This window comes from Saccopteryx leptura, chromosome 6 (genome assembly GCF_036850995.1).
Source record: "Saccopteryx leptura isolate mSacLep1 chromosome 6, mSacLep1_pri_phased_curated, whole genome shotgun sequence".
Taxonomy (NCBI): Eukaryota; Metazoa; Chordata; class Mammalia; order Chiroptera; family Emballonuridae; genus Saccopteryx; species Saccopteryx leptura.
This window is the reverse complement of record NC_089508.1, coordinates 171,171,783-171,188,886: the sequence shown is the minus strand read 5'-3', so window position 1 is coordinate 171,188,886 and position 17,104 is coordinate 171,171,783. Positions and strand designations below refer to the sequence as shown.

General features: G+C 36.7%; 1 protein-coding gene and 1 non-coding gene across 8 annotated transcripts in view; both read left to right on the top strand.

The window, feature by feature from the left end:
- The window catches only part of CSNK1A1 (casein kinase 1 alpha 1), a 47,447-nt gene that overhangs the window by 14,057 nt on the left and 16,286 nt on the right, over positions 1-17,104 (top strand). For 5 of the 7 annotated variants that reach the window (XM_066343637.1, XM_066343633.1, XM_066343635.1 and 2 more), the window contains exons 3-6: positions 4,846-4,972; positions 9,660-9,758; positions 12,089-12,172; positions 15,821-15,960. In XM_066343637.1, coding sequence (XP_066199734.1) covers positions 4,846-4,972; positions 9,660-9,758; positions 12,089-12,172; positions 15,821-15,960 — 450 coding nt within the window. The remainder of the gene's footprint in view (positions 1-4,845; positions 4,973-9,659; positions 9,759-12,088; positions 12,173-15,820; positions 15,961-17,104) is intronic. The other 2 variants (XM_066343639.1, XM_066343638.1) reach the window with 1 other exon arrangement.
- LOC136377821 (U6 spliceosomal RNA) lies at positions 5,825-5,928 on the top strand. Its single transcript, XR_010746446.1, has one exon. It is a non-coding gene; the product is annotated as a U6 spliceosomal RNA (small nuclear RNA).

Genomic DNA, 17,104 nt, shown 5'->3' with positions numbered 1-17,104 from the left:
CTGAATTTCTTATATTCAAAGTAAAATGAAGGCAATAAATCTGAGGAGCAAATATGGGCAGGGAAGCTTACGGAAAATGAGTTACATAACAATTTCGTTTACCAAGAATTAGTGGAAAACCAGGAGGTAGCTCACATTTAGTCTGGTGTCTAGTTTTCTTTCAGAAAGGCTGAAAGTTACCACGAATCAAAATGGAGTCAAACCGAACCTGTCTTGTATTATTGGTTCTGTTTTCATGATGAATGCCCATTAATAAGATGGAGCTTAATAAGTACTTATAGTTTTAGGCTAAAGGTTAGTTGGTAGATGCCTGCAGTTTCCAAAGTAATCAACAAATGACTGCAGTACCAGAAGAATTGAGAGGATGGCTCTGTATTGTGGGTGAGGGTGCCTTACTGTTGGAACCTGGTAATTAAATTTTTTTGTTTTTTAACTTTTGGAACCTGGTAATTTAGAGAGGGGAGGGTCTTAAGGAACTGCCTTTAATTGCTATAAATTAATTGTTAACCACAACATACAAACACATCAAAAAAAAAAAAGAGAGAGAGAGAAGCCAATATGGCGTCATTACACTAAGAAACAGGAAGAAAGAGTGGGATAGGAAAAGACAAACAAGAATTGCCTGTAGGTAATTTTTAAGACCATTTCTGTTATTAATGGTGAAATTATACTGTTAAGAATGGCATACATAAGTATTAAAGGAGTATAGACAGAGAGCAAGGTGGCTGATCTATTAGCAATAGCAACCTAAAAGGGGGAATTTGAGCTACTTCTTAAGAGTTCAACAGGAGTGTACTAGACCAGATCCTTACTTTCTACCCTCATAAAAAGGAACATAAAGGTTGGATGCTGATGTTTTGTCAAGAGTAAGTTTAAGAGACAGTGTCTTGAAGCCCTGGCCGGATAGCTGGTTAGAGTATCCCCAATCTATCCCCAATCAGGGCACATATAGGAACAGACTCATGTCTCTGTCTCTCTCATTCCTTCTCTCTCTCTCTCTCTCTCTCTCTCTCTCAAATCAATACATTTTTTATATATATAAAAAAGAGACTATGTCTTGACAATGTAGGTGCTATGAAAATGGGTTTTATAGCACTGGTTTAGCGCTTACACTTTTTAGTTGTTCAGTAAGGACTGACATTACTTAACTGTCAAATTAACCTAAAGATGGGAAGAGAAATTGGCATAGGGAAAGACTTTTGCCTATTAAAACTGTCACTTTTAAACTTTTATAGTTATTGTCATATTTGAGTCAAAGATAAGTAGTGTTGACTTTACACTTTCAGTGCAGATAGTGTTTTACATTTCTTTTTGTTTTCTTTATCTGTCAAATCAAGCTTTTAGCATTTTACAGCCTCTTGTTTGGCTTTTATTTCTTTAATTCAGCAAATATGACTAAGCATTTCCTGCATTGTGCTGGATGCTGGGAGTACAGAGTTGTAAATAAAACAGATACAGTGGCTGCCTCTATTATGTTGGGATTTTCTGCAGAAACAGAACCAATGGATTTTACCTAGATAAACTGAAAGAGATTATGAGGGATTGGCTCACAGTTACAAAATTTAAGAAGTCCTATGATCTGTGGTCTGCAAGCTGGAAGTCTAGGAAAACCAGTGTAGTTCTAGTCCAAGCCTCAAGGCCTGCAAACCAAGGTGATCTTCTTTCCTTATTCTATCATTCAAATGCTAATCTTGATTCAAATGGTAGCCTCCAAAGACACAGTCACTGACACCCCAATATAATTTTTTACTCAGCATCACTTAGCCTTGTCAGATTGAGGCATAAAATGAACCATCTCATATACCAAGTTGATAGTCTGAAGGGGAGGACATACATTAAACAAATATATTTTTAGGAATGGAACATAATTCGATCCTTTAATCTGAACTGCATACTTATAATTATGCTGATTTGTTGTTCTTAGAAGTCGTAGGCCCTGGCCGGTTGGCTCAGCGGTAGAGCGTCGGCCTAGCGTGCGGAGGACCTGGGTTCGATTCCCGGCCAGGGCACATAGGAGAAGCGCCCATTTGCTTCTCCACCCCTCCGCCTCGCTTTCCTCTCTGTCTCTCTCTTCTCCTCCCGCAGCCAAGGCTCCATTGGAGCAAAGATGGCCCGGGCGCTGGGGATGGCTCTGTGGCCTCTGCCTTAGGCGCTAGAGTGGCTCTGGTTGCAACATGGCGACGCCCCGGATGGGCAGAGCATCGCCCCTGGTGGGCGTGCCGGGTGGATCCCGGTCGGGCGCATGCGGGAGTCTGTCTGACTGTCTCTCCCTGTTTCCAGCTTCAGAAAAATGAAAAAAAAAAAAAAGAAGAAGTCGTTAGGTCTGATAGCAGTAAAAATATTTCAGTAATTTCTTTAGTAAGATATTTTTATAAAAAGATTTCTCAGTAAAAAAAAGTCGCTAGTTTCAAATCTTTAACTGTCATAATTGGTCTCCATGTCACTGTCAGTCCTTCCCCTACTTCTGATTTTCATACTGTGTGCTGGTGCCAAGGCTAACCCTAAAGTATTGATATAATTATGTCTCAGCCACACCCTATAGATAATTCCCCCGGTTATTTATAGAATTTAAAAGCTCTTTAACCTGGCTTTCAAGAGCCTCTAATATAGCCCGAAAGTATCAGCCACTTTGACTCTCCTTCCTATAAGTCTGTTCTTTTTTTTTAAATTTTTTATTTATTCATTTTAGAGAGGAGAGAGAAAGGGAGAGAGAGACACACAGAGGGAGAGAGAGACAGAGAAGGTGGGGAGGAGCTGGAAGCATCAACTCCCATATGTGCCTTGACCAGGCAAGCCCAGGGTTTCGAACCGACGACCTCAGCATTTCCAGGTCAATGCTTTATCCACTGCGCCACCACAGGTCAGGCTATAAGTCTGTTCTTGCCCCTGCCTTTCCTTTTCAAATACAGTATTGTCCCTTCTTCAGGATCTGACTTGCAACAGGTCATTGTCATGAGGCTTTTTTGGACAAATTTAGTTCTGATAATCTTGTGGTTTTCTGAATTCTGTTAACATTTTTGTTGGCCCCAGTGACTTGTGAATGTATTATCTTACATTTGTGCATTTAGTGTGTCTTAATTTTTAATCTAGATTTAGTTTGGATATGGGTTTAGCTCTCTAGCACAGATTGGCCTCTGCAATTAAGTAATGGAGGAGGGAAAAGAGTGGGGAGAAGGGAAAGAGAACATAACCTATTCACTTTGTTCATCACTTGTTATGTTTTATCCACCTTTTCTCATTTCATCACTGCAAGGTTTTCTTTCAAGTAAATGTTTGAGTAAATGAGAAGTATTGAATTCTCATATGGAAAATAAGGATGGAAGAGGGAAAATTACAGAGTATCCTTGTACAGCAGGTTTTTGAATAACATTTTGTTCAATGTCATTTTTTTTTATTCATTTTAGAGAGGAGAGGGAGAGACAGAGAGAGAGAGAGAGAGGAGAGACGAGACAGAGAGAGAGAGAGAGAGAGAGAGAGAGAGAGAAGGGAGGGGAGGAGCTGGAAGCATCAACTCCCATATGTGCCTTGACCAGGCAAGCCCAGGGTTTCGAACTCAATGTCATTTTGTTAAAACGTTGATGAGGTGCCGTAGGAACCTAACTTGTTTATATCAGTTATCCTATGGTAAAATTTGTGTTATATTTTATTTTGCTTAATTTGCTAAAAAGTCACATAACCTATTGACAATGTTAAGTGAGGTCTTACTGTACACAGTTTTGGGTACAGGAGGGACAGACCAACTCTGCCATTGTTACATCTGTTACTTTTCGTAGGCTATTAGGCAAGATTTCTAGAAGGTTAAGCAGAAACTCTTTCCCTACCAGGATGCCTCTTTTCTGCAAAGAAGGTGTGAAATTAATTTCTTTTGTGTGTTTGATGACAGCTATTCATATCTATATAATGTTTGTGCAGTAGTTTTTAAGAACAATTGAAGCTAACATGTAGAAAGGAACATGATTATTTTTTTTAAGTGAGAGGAGGGGAGATAGACAGATTCCTGCCCGACCTGTGGCCTGTGGTGGCGCAGTGGATAAAGCGTTGACCAGGAACACTGAGGTCCCTGGTTTGAAACCCTGGGCTTGCCTGGGCAAGGCATATATGGGAAGCAGTGGCAAGTTGTGGCTTCCTGCCCCCCCCCCCCCCATGAATAAATGAAATCTTTGAAAGGGAAAAAGAAAAAGAGAGACAGACTCCTGCATGTACCCCAACCCTGACTGGGGTCCACTCAGCAAGCCCCATGTCTTGGGCCAATGCTCAAATCAGCCAAGCTATCCTCAGCTCCTGAGGCCGATGCTCATACCAGTCGAGCCACTGGCTGCAGGAGGGGAAAAGGAGAGAGAGAGAGAGAAGGGGGAGAGAAAGAGGGACAAGAGCAGATGGTCAAAATAAGTTGCTTTTTAAAAACATTTTAAATATTTGCCATCTTTTTTTTTTCCAAGCAGAATTTGTAATGTAGATAGTTTGAAATAAAAATAGTAGCATTGATTTTTTAGGAAATTGCTCTTACCAGAATTAAAGTCATATAGAAATTTGAAATTATTTATTGCAGTGATTTACAGTCCTTGGAGTCTTTGAAATTAACAGTAGGTATTGAGGACAGAGTGTATATTTATCCACAGTAATACAGACTGGGATAAGGAAAACATGGTTCCTATGGAAAACCACTGTCATCTTTGTGGTACTACTGATTATTTTCTGTAATCTGAAACTAAGCCAATCAGTGGATTCATCTGAACCAGAGAGGGAGAATTTATTTTTAAGATTTATGAATTTTTAAAATGGTTTGATATTAAGTGATAATCAGCTTTTCATATGCCTTTGCTTTTCCTTTTCCCCTTTTGTTAGGTGGTATGGTCAAGAAAAAGACTACAATGTGCTAGTCATGGATCTTCTTGGACCCAGCCTTGAGGACCTCTTCAATTTCTGTTCAAGAAGGTTCACAATGAAAACTGTACTTATGTTAGCTGACCAGGTATGTGAAATTTTGATTAGAATAAAAATTGAGAATATGACTGTCTGCCACTACTTAACTGTAATTTAAATGTCCATAAACCTATGTGTTACTGTTTAACTGTAGGATCAGCAAAAAAAGATAAATAGTAGCGTGTACACATTCAAGTGTCCTACTCTGATGTGACTTATAGATGTTTTCATATGGGTACGGGGCAGATGGACAATACTAGTTTATTACTCACCTGTAGACTAGTAGTTTTCAAGCTGCTCCATCAGATGGAGTATATTTGTTTTAGTGTTAAGTATATCAAGTTTCCTTATATGATTTTGTTTGAGGAAAGGGTTCAGAGGTTATGTATATAGGTAAAAATAAATGTATATATTTAAATTAAAAAGTTGAATGCTATGTATTATATGTGGAACATTATGAAAGCTGTATCTTTCGAGGAAAATAAAGCACTGAAATAATTTAATCGGAAGTTTTTTTGTTTTTTTACACTAAATGACTAAATAGGTGTTCTTTGAAGTGATGGAAACTTGACCATTGTTAGAATTTAAGCAAAATTGGAATTTTTGGAAATGTCATGAATTTGATCGATGCATTGGCTAGAGATTAGATTAAATTGCTTTAAGGCCAGAGAATAGGAAAGAAATTTTTTGTAAAGAATTTTAAGATTCAGGAATGGGGTCAGGAACAAGCCCTGAGGAAACATAAAACAGTAAAAGATAATAGGCAAATGTCAAGGAATTTTTAATTGTAAATTTTGGTTAAGATATCTTTAAGGGCAGGAAAGTGTTGGAACTACAGGTTAACTCAGTGTGTTTATAAAAATGCTATGGAAAAGAAAAACATTTTAAAAATTTTAGACATGAGCTCGCTTCAGCAGTACATATACTAAAATTGGGATGATACAGAGATTAGTACGGTCCCTGAACAAGGATGACACACAAATTGATGAAGCATTCCATATTTTTGAGTTGATGCTTCCTGCTCCTCCCTACCTAGCTCTTTTCTCTCTCTCTCTCCTCTCTATAAAATCAATAAATAAAACCTTTTTAAAAAAATTTAGATACCATAAAGTAAAATGAAGTGATAAACAGAACTAGCGTTTGAGGTAGAATTTTAGAAAGTGTACATTCAAAGGATTAGAAAGTAGTGCAGTGCTCATGTGTTTTTATAATCAGCACCTGGTATTCCCTTAGCTTAACATAATAGCAAATTACAGTGTTCTATTTGTGGCACATTATGGACTCAAACATTAAAATATTAAAGATCTTTTAATATGTTTTATCTAATATGTGAATGAATCCTAATAAAAGTATTATTCTGTAGGCTCAATAACACATAGGCATTTATACAGTGAAACATTTATTTAGGGCCTGCTATTGTAATTAGTTAGCACCTTGAGGGTAGAGGTGGTATAAAGAAACAACATAGCCTAACCAGGTAGTAGGGTAGTAGATAGAGCATTGGACTGGGATTCGATGTGGAGGACCCAGGTTCGAAAGGTCGCTGGCTTCAGCACGGGCTCGTCCGGGTTGAGCACGGGCTCACCAGCTTGAATTTGGGGTCTCTGGCTTAAGTGTGGGATCACAGACATGAACCCATGGTCACTGGCTTGAGCCCAGAGGTCACTGGCTTGAGCAAGGGGTCACTCGCTCTGCTGCAGCCCCCCCCCCCCAGGCACATATGAGAAAGCAATCAATGAACAGCTAAGGTGCTGCAGTGAAGAATTGATGCTTCTCATCTGTCTTCCTTCCTGTCTGTCCCTCTTTCTGTCTCTTATCACACACATATACACAAAAAAAACCAGTGTAGTCCCCTCCTTCCAGGATCATGGAGTTCAGTAGAGGAAAATGGAAAAATACAATGTGTTCTAGGTTCTGTGATAAAAATCTTGTTCTGGGTACACTAGTCACAAAGGAGAAAGAATGTAATTCAGGGTTGCAGGAAAGCATTTGTTTTAGGAGGTAACAGATAAGTCCTGCTCTGTTGATGATAGGCAACACTTGAAGTAGTCTGTGGTTTGTGCTGTCTTTCGCCCAGTGTTTTCCCAGTGAGTGAATAGTTACAGTTTAATGATGGGTATTACTTAGCTAGGACAAATGTATACATTAGGTGAGCCAAATGTGTTTTATTTTCTTAATGCATGAGCTGCTGGTTTGTCTAAAGTGGTATTTGGACATGGTCTACATCTACTTCTTTGAGAGTATAAATAGTTTAAGCAGGGATGACAGAATTGGCTTCAGAGACATTTGTCAAGGTAAACAAGTGTGATTTAGAATCTTGATATCCATGGTAATAAAAATTCTGGGAAAAATTGAGATAGAGAAAGTAGAATCTTTGATACATACTGCTGAGAAAAGCAAGAACATATGGGTAGAAAAATAATGTTGCCAGTCCTTGGATATGGAAAACATTCTAAAATATAATTTTTAAGTATTTTACAGCCAAGGTGAGTGTTTTTGATAATTTAAAAATTAAAACTATTTTGGAAGAGATACTCTAAATATATAGTTAAAAGAAGTTTTTTATTTTATTTTATTATTATTTTTTGTATTTTTCTGAAGCTATTGTAGAAACAGGGAGAGACAGACAGACAAACTCCCGCGTGCGCCCGACCAGGATCCACCCGGCACACCCACCAGGGGAGACGCTCTGCCCCTCCGGGGCATCGCTCTGCCGCGACCAGAGCCACTCTAGCGCCTGGGGCAGAGGCCAAGGAGCCATCCCCAGCGCCCTGGCCATCTTTGCTCCAATGGAGCCTCGGCTGCGGGAGGGGAAGAGAGAGACAGAGAGGAAGGAGAGGGGGAGGGGTGGAGAAGCAGATGGGCGCTTCTCCTGTGTGCCCTGGCCGGGAATCGAACCCGGGACTTCTACAGGCCAGGCCGACGCTCTACCACTGAGTCAACCGGCCAGGGCCAAGTTTTTAAAAAAATAAATCTATTTCCATACCAAATGCCAGATAAAATGTTGTATACAAAATTTTTTGAAAAATTGACAGGAACATAGCAAAATAGTGGGAAAATCATATATTGACAGTTTATAGAATAGTACATTGAAATGGTCAGTACAAAGGGAGTAGTGGGGAAAAGAATGCTCTCGAGTAGTCCTGGTGGAAAAATGAATTGTTAGTGTCTGTTTTGAAAAGCACCTATCAAACTGAAAATATACGTACCCTGCAGCCTAGCAACTTTCCCTGTAATTGTGTGGGACTTATTGCCCATAGAAATAAAAGCACTAGTAGATAGAGAAAGTAGAATCTTTGATACATACTGCTGAGAAAAGCAAGAACATATGGGTAGAAAAATAATGTTGCCAGTCCTTGGATATGGAAAACATTCTAAAATATAATTTAAGTTATATTTAAGTTTATTTTAGACCAGGGGTCCCCAAACTTTTTACACAGGGGGCCAGTTCACTGTCCCTCAGACCATCGGAGGGCCGGACTATAAAAAAAAACTATGAACAAATCCCTATGCACACTGCACATATCTTATTTTAAAGTAAAAAAACAAAACGGGAACAAATATAACATTTAAAATAAAGAACAAGTAAATTTAAATCAACAAACTGACCAGTATTTCAATGGGAACTATGCTCCTCTCACTGACCACCAATGAAAGAGGTGCCCCTTCTGGAAGTGCAGTGGGGGCCGGATAAATGGCCTCAGGGGGCCGCATGTGGCCCGTGGGCCGTAGTTTGGGGACTCCTGTTTTAGACTATTTTAGCATTACTGCCTACAGTGGGAAATACTGGAAACAATGGGAATACCCTGGGTTGGGGATGATTGTATCTGTATCATAGAATATTTGTAGCCATTAAAAAGAATGCTAAGACCTAGCCTGTCCCATGGTGGCAGAGTGGATAAAGTGTCGACCTGGAATGCTAAGGTCGCCAGTTCAAAACACTGGGCTTGCCTGAACAAGGCATATATGGGAGTTGATGCTTCCTGCTCCTCCCCACCACCACTAAAATAAATAAAATCATTTTTTAAAAATATGCTGAGACCTAAACCATTTGACTTGGAAGATTTTTTGAAAAAAAATCGTCAGAATGACATGTTTCCTATTCAGTTTTTGAATATGATTATATGAATGTGGGAGGGGGGAAACTGGGATAGTCCAAAAAACATGCAAACAAAAAAGGAAACCCAGCATGTATATGTCCTCATTTACATAAAAAAGTTATATGCTTGTTTTGTATACTGCCAACTTCTAGGAATGTTTAGGATATGTGTAATTAAAAACATTAGCAAACAGGAAAAAAGTGAATAAAATGCTTCTATTTCAGTTGAAAACAATAACAACTTTTAACTATATGTCAATTGATCAATACACCTTATACCCACATGTGTGTATGTATGTTTAAATTATTACCTTTGCAGTTTAAAAACTGTAAACACTAATTCTTCCTGTCAGGTTAGGATGCTTTCTTGTTCGTAATCATTAGTATTGGAAGAACAAACCAAAGGACATGGGCCCATGCTTGGATATCCACCATTCTAGAGATAAACGGAGAGCCGATTGCCAATTTAATTTTATTTTATTCTACACTGCTTTTGTGAGCTCTAAAGTTATTAAAATAAATCTGTGATCTTAAAAAATAATTGAGATACTGAAATAACAAATAATGTCTTGTTTTTTTATCACTTAGTTCTAATTGCCTAACTTAATTATCTCTCCCCTTCTTTTTTTTTCCCCAGATGATCAGTAGAATTGAATATGTGCATACAAAGAATTTTATACACAGAGACATTAAACCAGATAACTTCCTAATGGGTATTGGGCGTCACTGTAATAAGGTTAGTCAAATGTTCTTTGCATGAAAGAACAAAGAGTAAAAACTCCAAGAATTGCTTTGGTAAACTTTCAATCTTGAAAAAGTCGTAGTAAATTTAATTTGCTGTTGATACTGCTTTAAAAGATTGTACTAGAAGGATAATCAGCTAACTCTATTAACTTAGTAACTTGAAATAAATTTTCTCCAACTTACCCAACCAAGGCTAGTTATCTGTATGGAAATATAAAATTCCCAAGGGCTTTATAACGAAATATGATCATCTGTTACTTAACTATTGAACAGTTTTAGCTATTTTTTTATTCATATGTGCTTGTGCCAGCGTGGGAACCACTGACCTATGTGTCACCATGGTGTTAATATTTTCTCTGACTGAGCATAGTTGATAATGAGAATTCTTCAGTCCTTGGATTTGTGTATTCAAAAGGATAACTTTTGGGCCTGCTTCAAAAATAGTTGACAGTTTCTGGGGTGCCAAGTTGGGTGGGTTCTCCATCCTTCTTCCCCCTTTCAAAGGAAAATATTAAGTGAAACGAACATTTCATACAACAAAATTAGTGTTCATTGGGGTCTCAGAATGGCTGAGCTTTATGGGATGAGTGGGTTTTAGCCAGTGGCGCATGATTGCAGTTAGAAACTAATTGTGTTGAAATTTTTCCTGCAATAATTAGTGTATTGAGTGAATTGCTTTATTTATCGATTGATTCAATGTTGAGCTCGGGCAGACAGGCAGCATTGGCAATGCACTAAGCATGTTATGATCTAATGATCTGATAGAAATTCTCAACTTCAGGACAACTTGGGGGCTTTTTTGTTTTTATGTTTTTTTGTTTTGTTATGTTTTTGAAAGGAAGATTCCCATTTGTTTTATTAATCCATTAGGAAGTGTTTGGTGTTTTTAGGTCTAGCTATAAATGTTTACCTCTGTTTGCCTGTATGAATGCCAACTTGGAGCTATTACCATTAGAACTGATGTTATTTGTTAATGTGTGAGACATTAATGTTGGTCTGACCAAGTTTTAGGAAATGAATTTTTTTGTTGTTGAAAAGCTGATCTAAATATTGAAAAATAAAGATGTTTTAAATCTACATATAACTTGTCTTGCCATTCCCAGATTGCATCTTCTTTTTTTTAGTATTATACTGTAGCTTCACTCTTTGAAACATCCAGGTTATTTATTGTTGTTGCAAAACCTGGTGATTTAATTGAAAAATATTACTGGTCTTCATTCTGGGGGCAATTTTGTCAGTTTGGCCCTAATCTTTTGGCCATTTCCCAGCCTTCTTCTTCCCATTTTTTCCCTACCTAAGATATAGTATCATCACGTGATTTGTATTCTGCATGTTGACATTACAGAACATAATTTTTGCCTTAAAATTAAATGATGGCCTAGGTAATACTTCTTTGCTTCCCCCTTTCCCTTTTAAAAATAGCTTGTTAATCACATATTTGTCTTAGGAAGTCCAAATTGCCCAGTGATGAAAATCTTTTTTAGGCTATTGTGTCCTCTAGAGATTAAATAGAATACTGTGGAGCTGTTTGTTGTTACAAACTCAAAGAGACCCTAGGTTAGAAGCCCAGTATTTTAACTTACATTTAAGTGTTTGAACTTAAACTCAATTTCTAAATGTTCTTAAACATTTTAGATTAGTGTTTTGTTTATGTAATTGGTTTTTAGTGTTTTCTGTATTGTAATTTGAAAAAAATGCCAGTTGTATAAGACTGGATTCTTTGGTCAGCTTGTTCCAATAGTTTTCTCTTCGTTGGAAAACTGAGTTTTGGGGGGCTTTTGAGGTTGATTTTTTTTTAAGTCAAATTTCTTCTTTTGAAAATTGTTCTGAATTTGACATTTAGGAGTGGCCACTCCAATCTTAGTGAATTTGCTCATCTCTTCTGGTAATCAGCCCTGCATGCTTATGAAAATAAATTTTAAGGTGACTAAATGCCTTCTACCTCTTCCTTACTGAAGATTTTCCCCCACTGTACAATCTTTTTTGGGGGGGAAGGGCAGATTATGGTACTAAAGATTGCAGATCCAAATTCCCCATTTTTGATTAAAAAGTTAAAGAGCCAAATGTCACCATTGCTCTCCTTGTTTCAGGCAGTGACACATTATAGCAGCATTAAAAACCTGAGTATTTTATAGAATTCAAATGTTCCTTGAGCATGTGATTCTTATTTGAAAAACAGAAGCTCAGTGCTTGGTGGAAGAAGGATGGCATTTGGCTACCCTGTTCTTTCTCTAATGCCTCGGTGTTGCCTGTCTGCGCCGGCCATTGTTGCAATGTAAGCAATACTGTTTGATGCACTGCCACCCTCTATTGTCTGTTTAGTGTTTAGAATCTCCAGTGGGGAAGAGGAAAAGAAGCATGACTGTTAGTACTTCTCAGGACCCATCTTTCTCAGGATTAAACCAGGTCTGAAACTGTCTCCTATTCCAACCTCAATCCCAAATTCATGTACTTTCCTTTTTTATTGTTTTATTTTGATTATTTTTATTTTGTTTTAATTCTGGAGAATGTAGATCTTGCTCAAGCACCTCTTACGTTGGCATTATTCAGACATACTTGGCAAACATAACATTACCGTTTTTTTGTGGCTTTCACTTAAACTTCTAAAGTTTAGAGAAAACTTAATTGAAAACAGGATTATGTTTAGATATCTAACATTCATATGAGGAAATGTTAGTCTAGTATGGAAAATATTTACCTGATGGTAAACTTGAGATAGACTGTTATTTTAAAATGTATTTGGAGTTGCAGAACTTAATGCATGAAATACATCTGAATTCAGTTGCATCAGTGCCGTGTGGTGACTATATTCTGCCTCTACTCTCTTCCCCTTCCCTAATGAACTTCAGGTAAGTGTAGTTCAGATTTCAGATCTAGTGTTTCTAGAATTGATTTACCTTAGTAAGAATATTATATGCTCTTCAAAGAAGACATTGCATTCTAACAATAGAACAATTAACATCTTCAAACAACTGCCTTTAGTAACACACAAATTACATGAAAGTATAAACTGAGGATTTAGTGTTTGGCAGGCTAGATACACACTCCAGTAATTTACTAAGTATTTTTTTAAATGTAATCAGAACATTTATAGACATTAGATCACTTGCTTACTTTATGCATTTTCAAACAAGGGGCTATAGTTTTTTCATCACAAAATTTAGGTAAATTTTGAAGCTCCAGAGCAAATGAATCTTTATCAATTTAGTGTACATGAGAAGAAGTATTGTCGTGAGTGATTTTAAAAAAGAAAAAAAATGTGTTTGATATGTGAACATATGTTGTAGTTCCTTAATTAACATAGGCATCATCTGGGTGACCATTTAATTTTTTTCCATACTGCCAGGCATCATTCTAGGGACCACCTTCTCCTGCTGTTACAAAGGTTTCATAAATTTACTTTTTTTTTCATGGACAAAGAAGTACCAACTATGGTGACTAGGTTTCGGTTGGGGAACATGGGAGGGTAGGGTGATGGATAAAGAGGCACACACTGTAAGGCAGTTCTAGTGCCCCTTTTTTACTTATCCGTTCATTCACACATTTTACTTGTATCTTGCACCATAAACATTTGATAATTTCCATTAAATTGCATTGAATTGTTTTTATTCCCTACAGGTTAGCTGGGTTCTGAGGAAAAGTGATCTTGTGAATTTTTTAGAGGGCAGAGGAATGTGGTTCCTGGTTAGGAGAAGGATTGCTGCAGATAGGAAAAACTAAAATTGGCAATAGTATTTCTGAAGAAAATGCACCTCTACTGACTGAAGTTATCCCAGTATATCTAACATGAACTCATTTCCACCTGCCTTTGCTGAATAGGCTGTATTCTTTAAGACATGCACAAATTTTACTTAGAACAATTTTTGAAAACCCACAGAAAAGCAGCCTGACCTACCTGAGAGAGACCTCTCTTTGCATATACAAACCTGTAAAAGTACATACATCATCTTTTGACTTACTAAATACTGGTTTCCTCATTTTTTCTTACGTTTACATATTTGCGGCTGTTCATATGCTTGGTATGCGGTTTCATGTATATGCTTCCCTTGTATGTTTACATCATTTTTAACTTCAAAGCATAGAGAGCTACTAACAAAGCTTAATAGGTACCAGAATATAATGAATTTCCAAGAGTTAAGTTTTTTTTTTTTTAAGTAATTTTTCTTTTGATTGTTTGCTCTTAAAATAGGATATCTTTGTTTGGCAGTGACTTGACTTCTCCTGACTCAATTTTTACAAGAAGAGAAAATTTTAAATTGATTTATTTGCTTTGTTTTATTTTGTTGTGATACCAAAGATTGAAATGTTTAAGAAGATTGTGTTTGTATGTTTCTTTATTTTCTTCATTAGATTTCATCCCCTTAGAGTTGTGGATGGAAACAACTCTATTGAACAGTTTATAAAGCAGTCTTTTAGTTGTGAGAAAGTGTCTGGTTATTGAATTGCGAATGGAGCTACTGCTTGTAGATTTAGACATGAATGAAGCTGTCAGACATAATTATGTCAGAGATTCAGAGATGTTTCTATTTTCTCCTCTATTTTGAAGTACTAAAGGAAACAATCTCAGAAAAGAACCCTCAGAGGAGATTCTATGTCCTAATTACTTTTCATTCAAAACCCACATAATTCTTTGGGATGTTTTTTAAATACCTTGAACCTGGGTGTCCTTTTGTGTTTATTTTTTCCTTGACTGATTTTCAGAATGAATCTGCAGTTTGTCATAATTTTCATTTTGCTTAACAAATCGATTTTTCTCATTTTAATATTTGTGTACTAAGCTGATAACTCATATCAAGAGAAACTGTATGTACCTTATTTAGTGTTTTATAACGCTTTTCTCATATTCCTGTAACTCAGTTGTTTAGGAAGTGAGTTTCATTTTATAAGAGAGCTTCCTTTATTCAGTTACATTTTACTAGAAAAATGTAATCTTCATTGTTTTATAGTAGTAGACCAAGTAAATAAATGCCACATTGTTAACATGCTCACAAAAGCCCAAACCTCAGTGCCTTTCCTGTCCAGCTTATAACTAAAACGAGGTTGACGGTGCCTGCCAGAAATAGGTATTCTTCATCCTCCTAAGAGAGACATTTGGTTATATCTTTTTCACCTAAATCAATAACTTGTTTTATTTTTTGGCACAAACCTTGACAGACTAGGTGATCAGGTTTTCCAGCACATCACAGATTATAAACTGGCAGGAGAGACCCACTAGAAAAGAACAATAGAATAGTCAGTCTAGGGCTATGTTAGTGTAGGAGCACACAGACTTGCTTTGCTGAATAATCTTAATGTGATTTTATGATAAGGACTAAACTTTAAGTAAATATTGTTTATTTTGATTTACAAGGTATGTAAATGAACATATTTTGGATTTATTTTGGTAAAGATAGTTTTTTTTTTTTCTTTAAAGGTTTTAATCGTGAGGAGTAAACCTGAATACTTTTAAAAATTAACTGCATTATAAATACCTTATTCTTTGTGTATCATATATGAGAAAGCACTACACATTTTATTCTAAAATGTTAGTTTGGTTTTCAGTTGTTATTTAAACTGCTAATTGTAAGCCATCATTATATTAAGTACTTTTTGCCTGTTTAAAAAATGCTTTCTTTTTTTTTTTAAATAAAAATCTTAGTTTTGTTGTCAGTATCAAACTTGGAGGGTTGTCTTGTTTACCAGTAGTAACAGGATATCGAGTTTCCTTATGGCACACAGCACGCTTGTCAACTCTGCTATCAAGCATGTCTCTGTACATTTCTGTACTCCTGTAAAGACAGGCTCCTGGATGTGTAGTGAACTTGCCCTGTGAAATTGTTAAGTTGACAGGATCAACCACTTGACCTGTGTTTTATTTTGTTTTGTTTTGTTTTTAACTTATTGATGAGGACTAGTAAAAGCTTATTGGAGTGTAATATTTGTTCATTATCTGTTTTACTTATGAAACTTTATTTTGATATATTTGAACAAAGAAAATAGATGCCATTTAATGACTAAGAAGGAATTTAATTGAACAAGGTTGGAAACCTAATGTCTTCTTATTTTCTTTTAAAGTTATTCCTTATTGATTTTGGTTTGGCCAAAAAGTACAGAGACAACAGGACAAGGCAACACATACCATACAGAGAAGATAAAAATCTCACTGGCACCGCTCGATACGCTAGCATCAATGCACATCTTGGTATTGAACAGAGGTGAGTTAAACAATTGAATTTGTTCATCGGATCCATAGCAAAAGCTATTAGTGAGTTTTTTTAAATGTTTCAATTAGTTTTATATAATATCTAAATTTGTCTCTTGGCTGAGGATTTGAAGAATGCTTATTAATCCTTTTACTTGCTGCATTAGTCAGTGCAGAGAACCCAATTAAAGATGCCTTTTGTTTTCTTTGTTGAAGGACCTCTCTTGGGGAGTAAAATATTGCATGATGAAAAGTTAGGTGCATAAATGCAATTTTATTATGATGTTTATTTTTGCAGCTGAAGACAGTACTTATTTTCTTAATGCTGATCTTGTGCTTTTTATATTTTAGTGATGCGAGTTGAGTTTTAGGGAAGAATATGTTGGTTATTGTTATAAGGAAAATGTTATCTGAGTACTAATGAACCGGAGGAGTTGGTGGATCATCTCCTATTAAATACTTCCCCTCCTTGCCTGACCTGTGGTGGCGCAGTGGATAAAGCGTAGACCTGGAAATACTGAGGTCACCGGTTCGAAACCCTGGGCTTGCCTGGTCAAGGCACATATGGGAGTTGATGCTTCCAGCTCCTCCCCCCTTCTCTCTCTCTGTCTCTCCTCTGTCTCTCTCTCACCCTCTCTCTCTCCTCTCTAAAAATGAATAAATAAATAAAGAATCAACAGACTTAAGTAAAAAAAAAATAAATAAATCCCCTCCTCTATAAATTAATAACATCTGGTTTGAAGTAAACCTTTGTAATCTCTGTGCTCTGTTTCTTGGCTTGAGTTCCAGGTTTTCATGTTCCCTTCATCCTGTATAAATCATAATTTGCTCTTTAAGACAAGCATAGAAATAACAGAGAATATGTTTCTAGGTTAAAGGAACCTCATAAAAGATTTTAAGCTTAGAAAATATCCGTATATATCTGAATACCCTGGGTTAAACTATAATTTCACACTTTGTAGGTCAAAGTATGAATATTACCAGTACTTAAATATATGGCTGTATCTGAATGTATATGTATGTGTACAGTTGACCCTTGAATGACTCAGGTTGGAATTGCTCTGACTCAGTTGAGAAAAGTCCACGTATAAGTGAAGCCATGCATTTTAAACCTGTGTCATTCAAGGGTCAGCGGTAAGTGTGTGTGTGTGTGTACA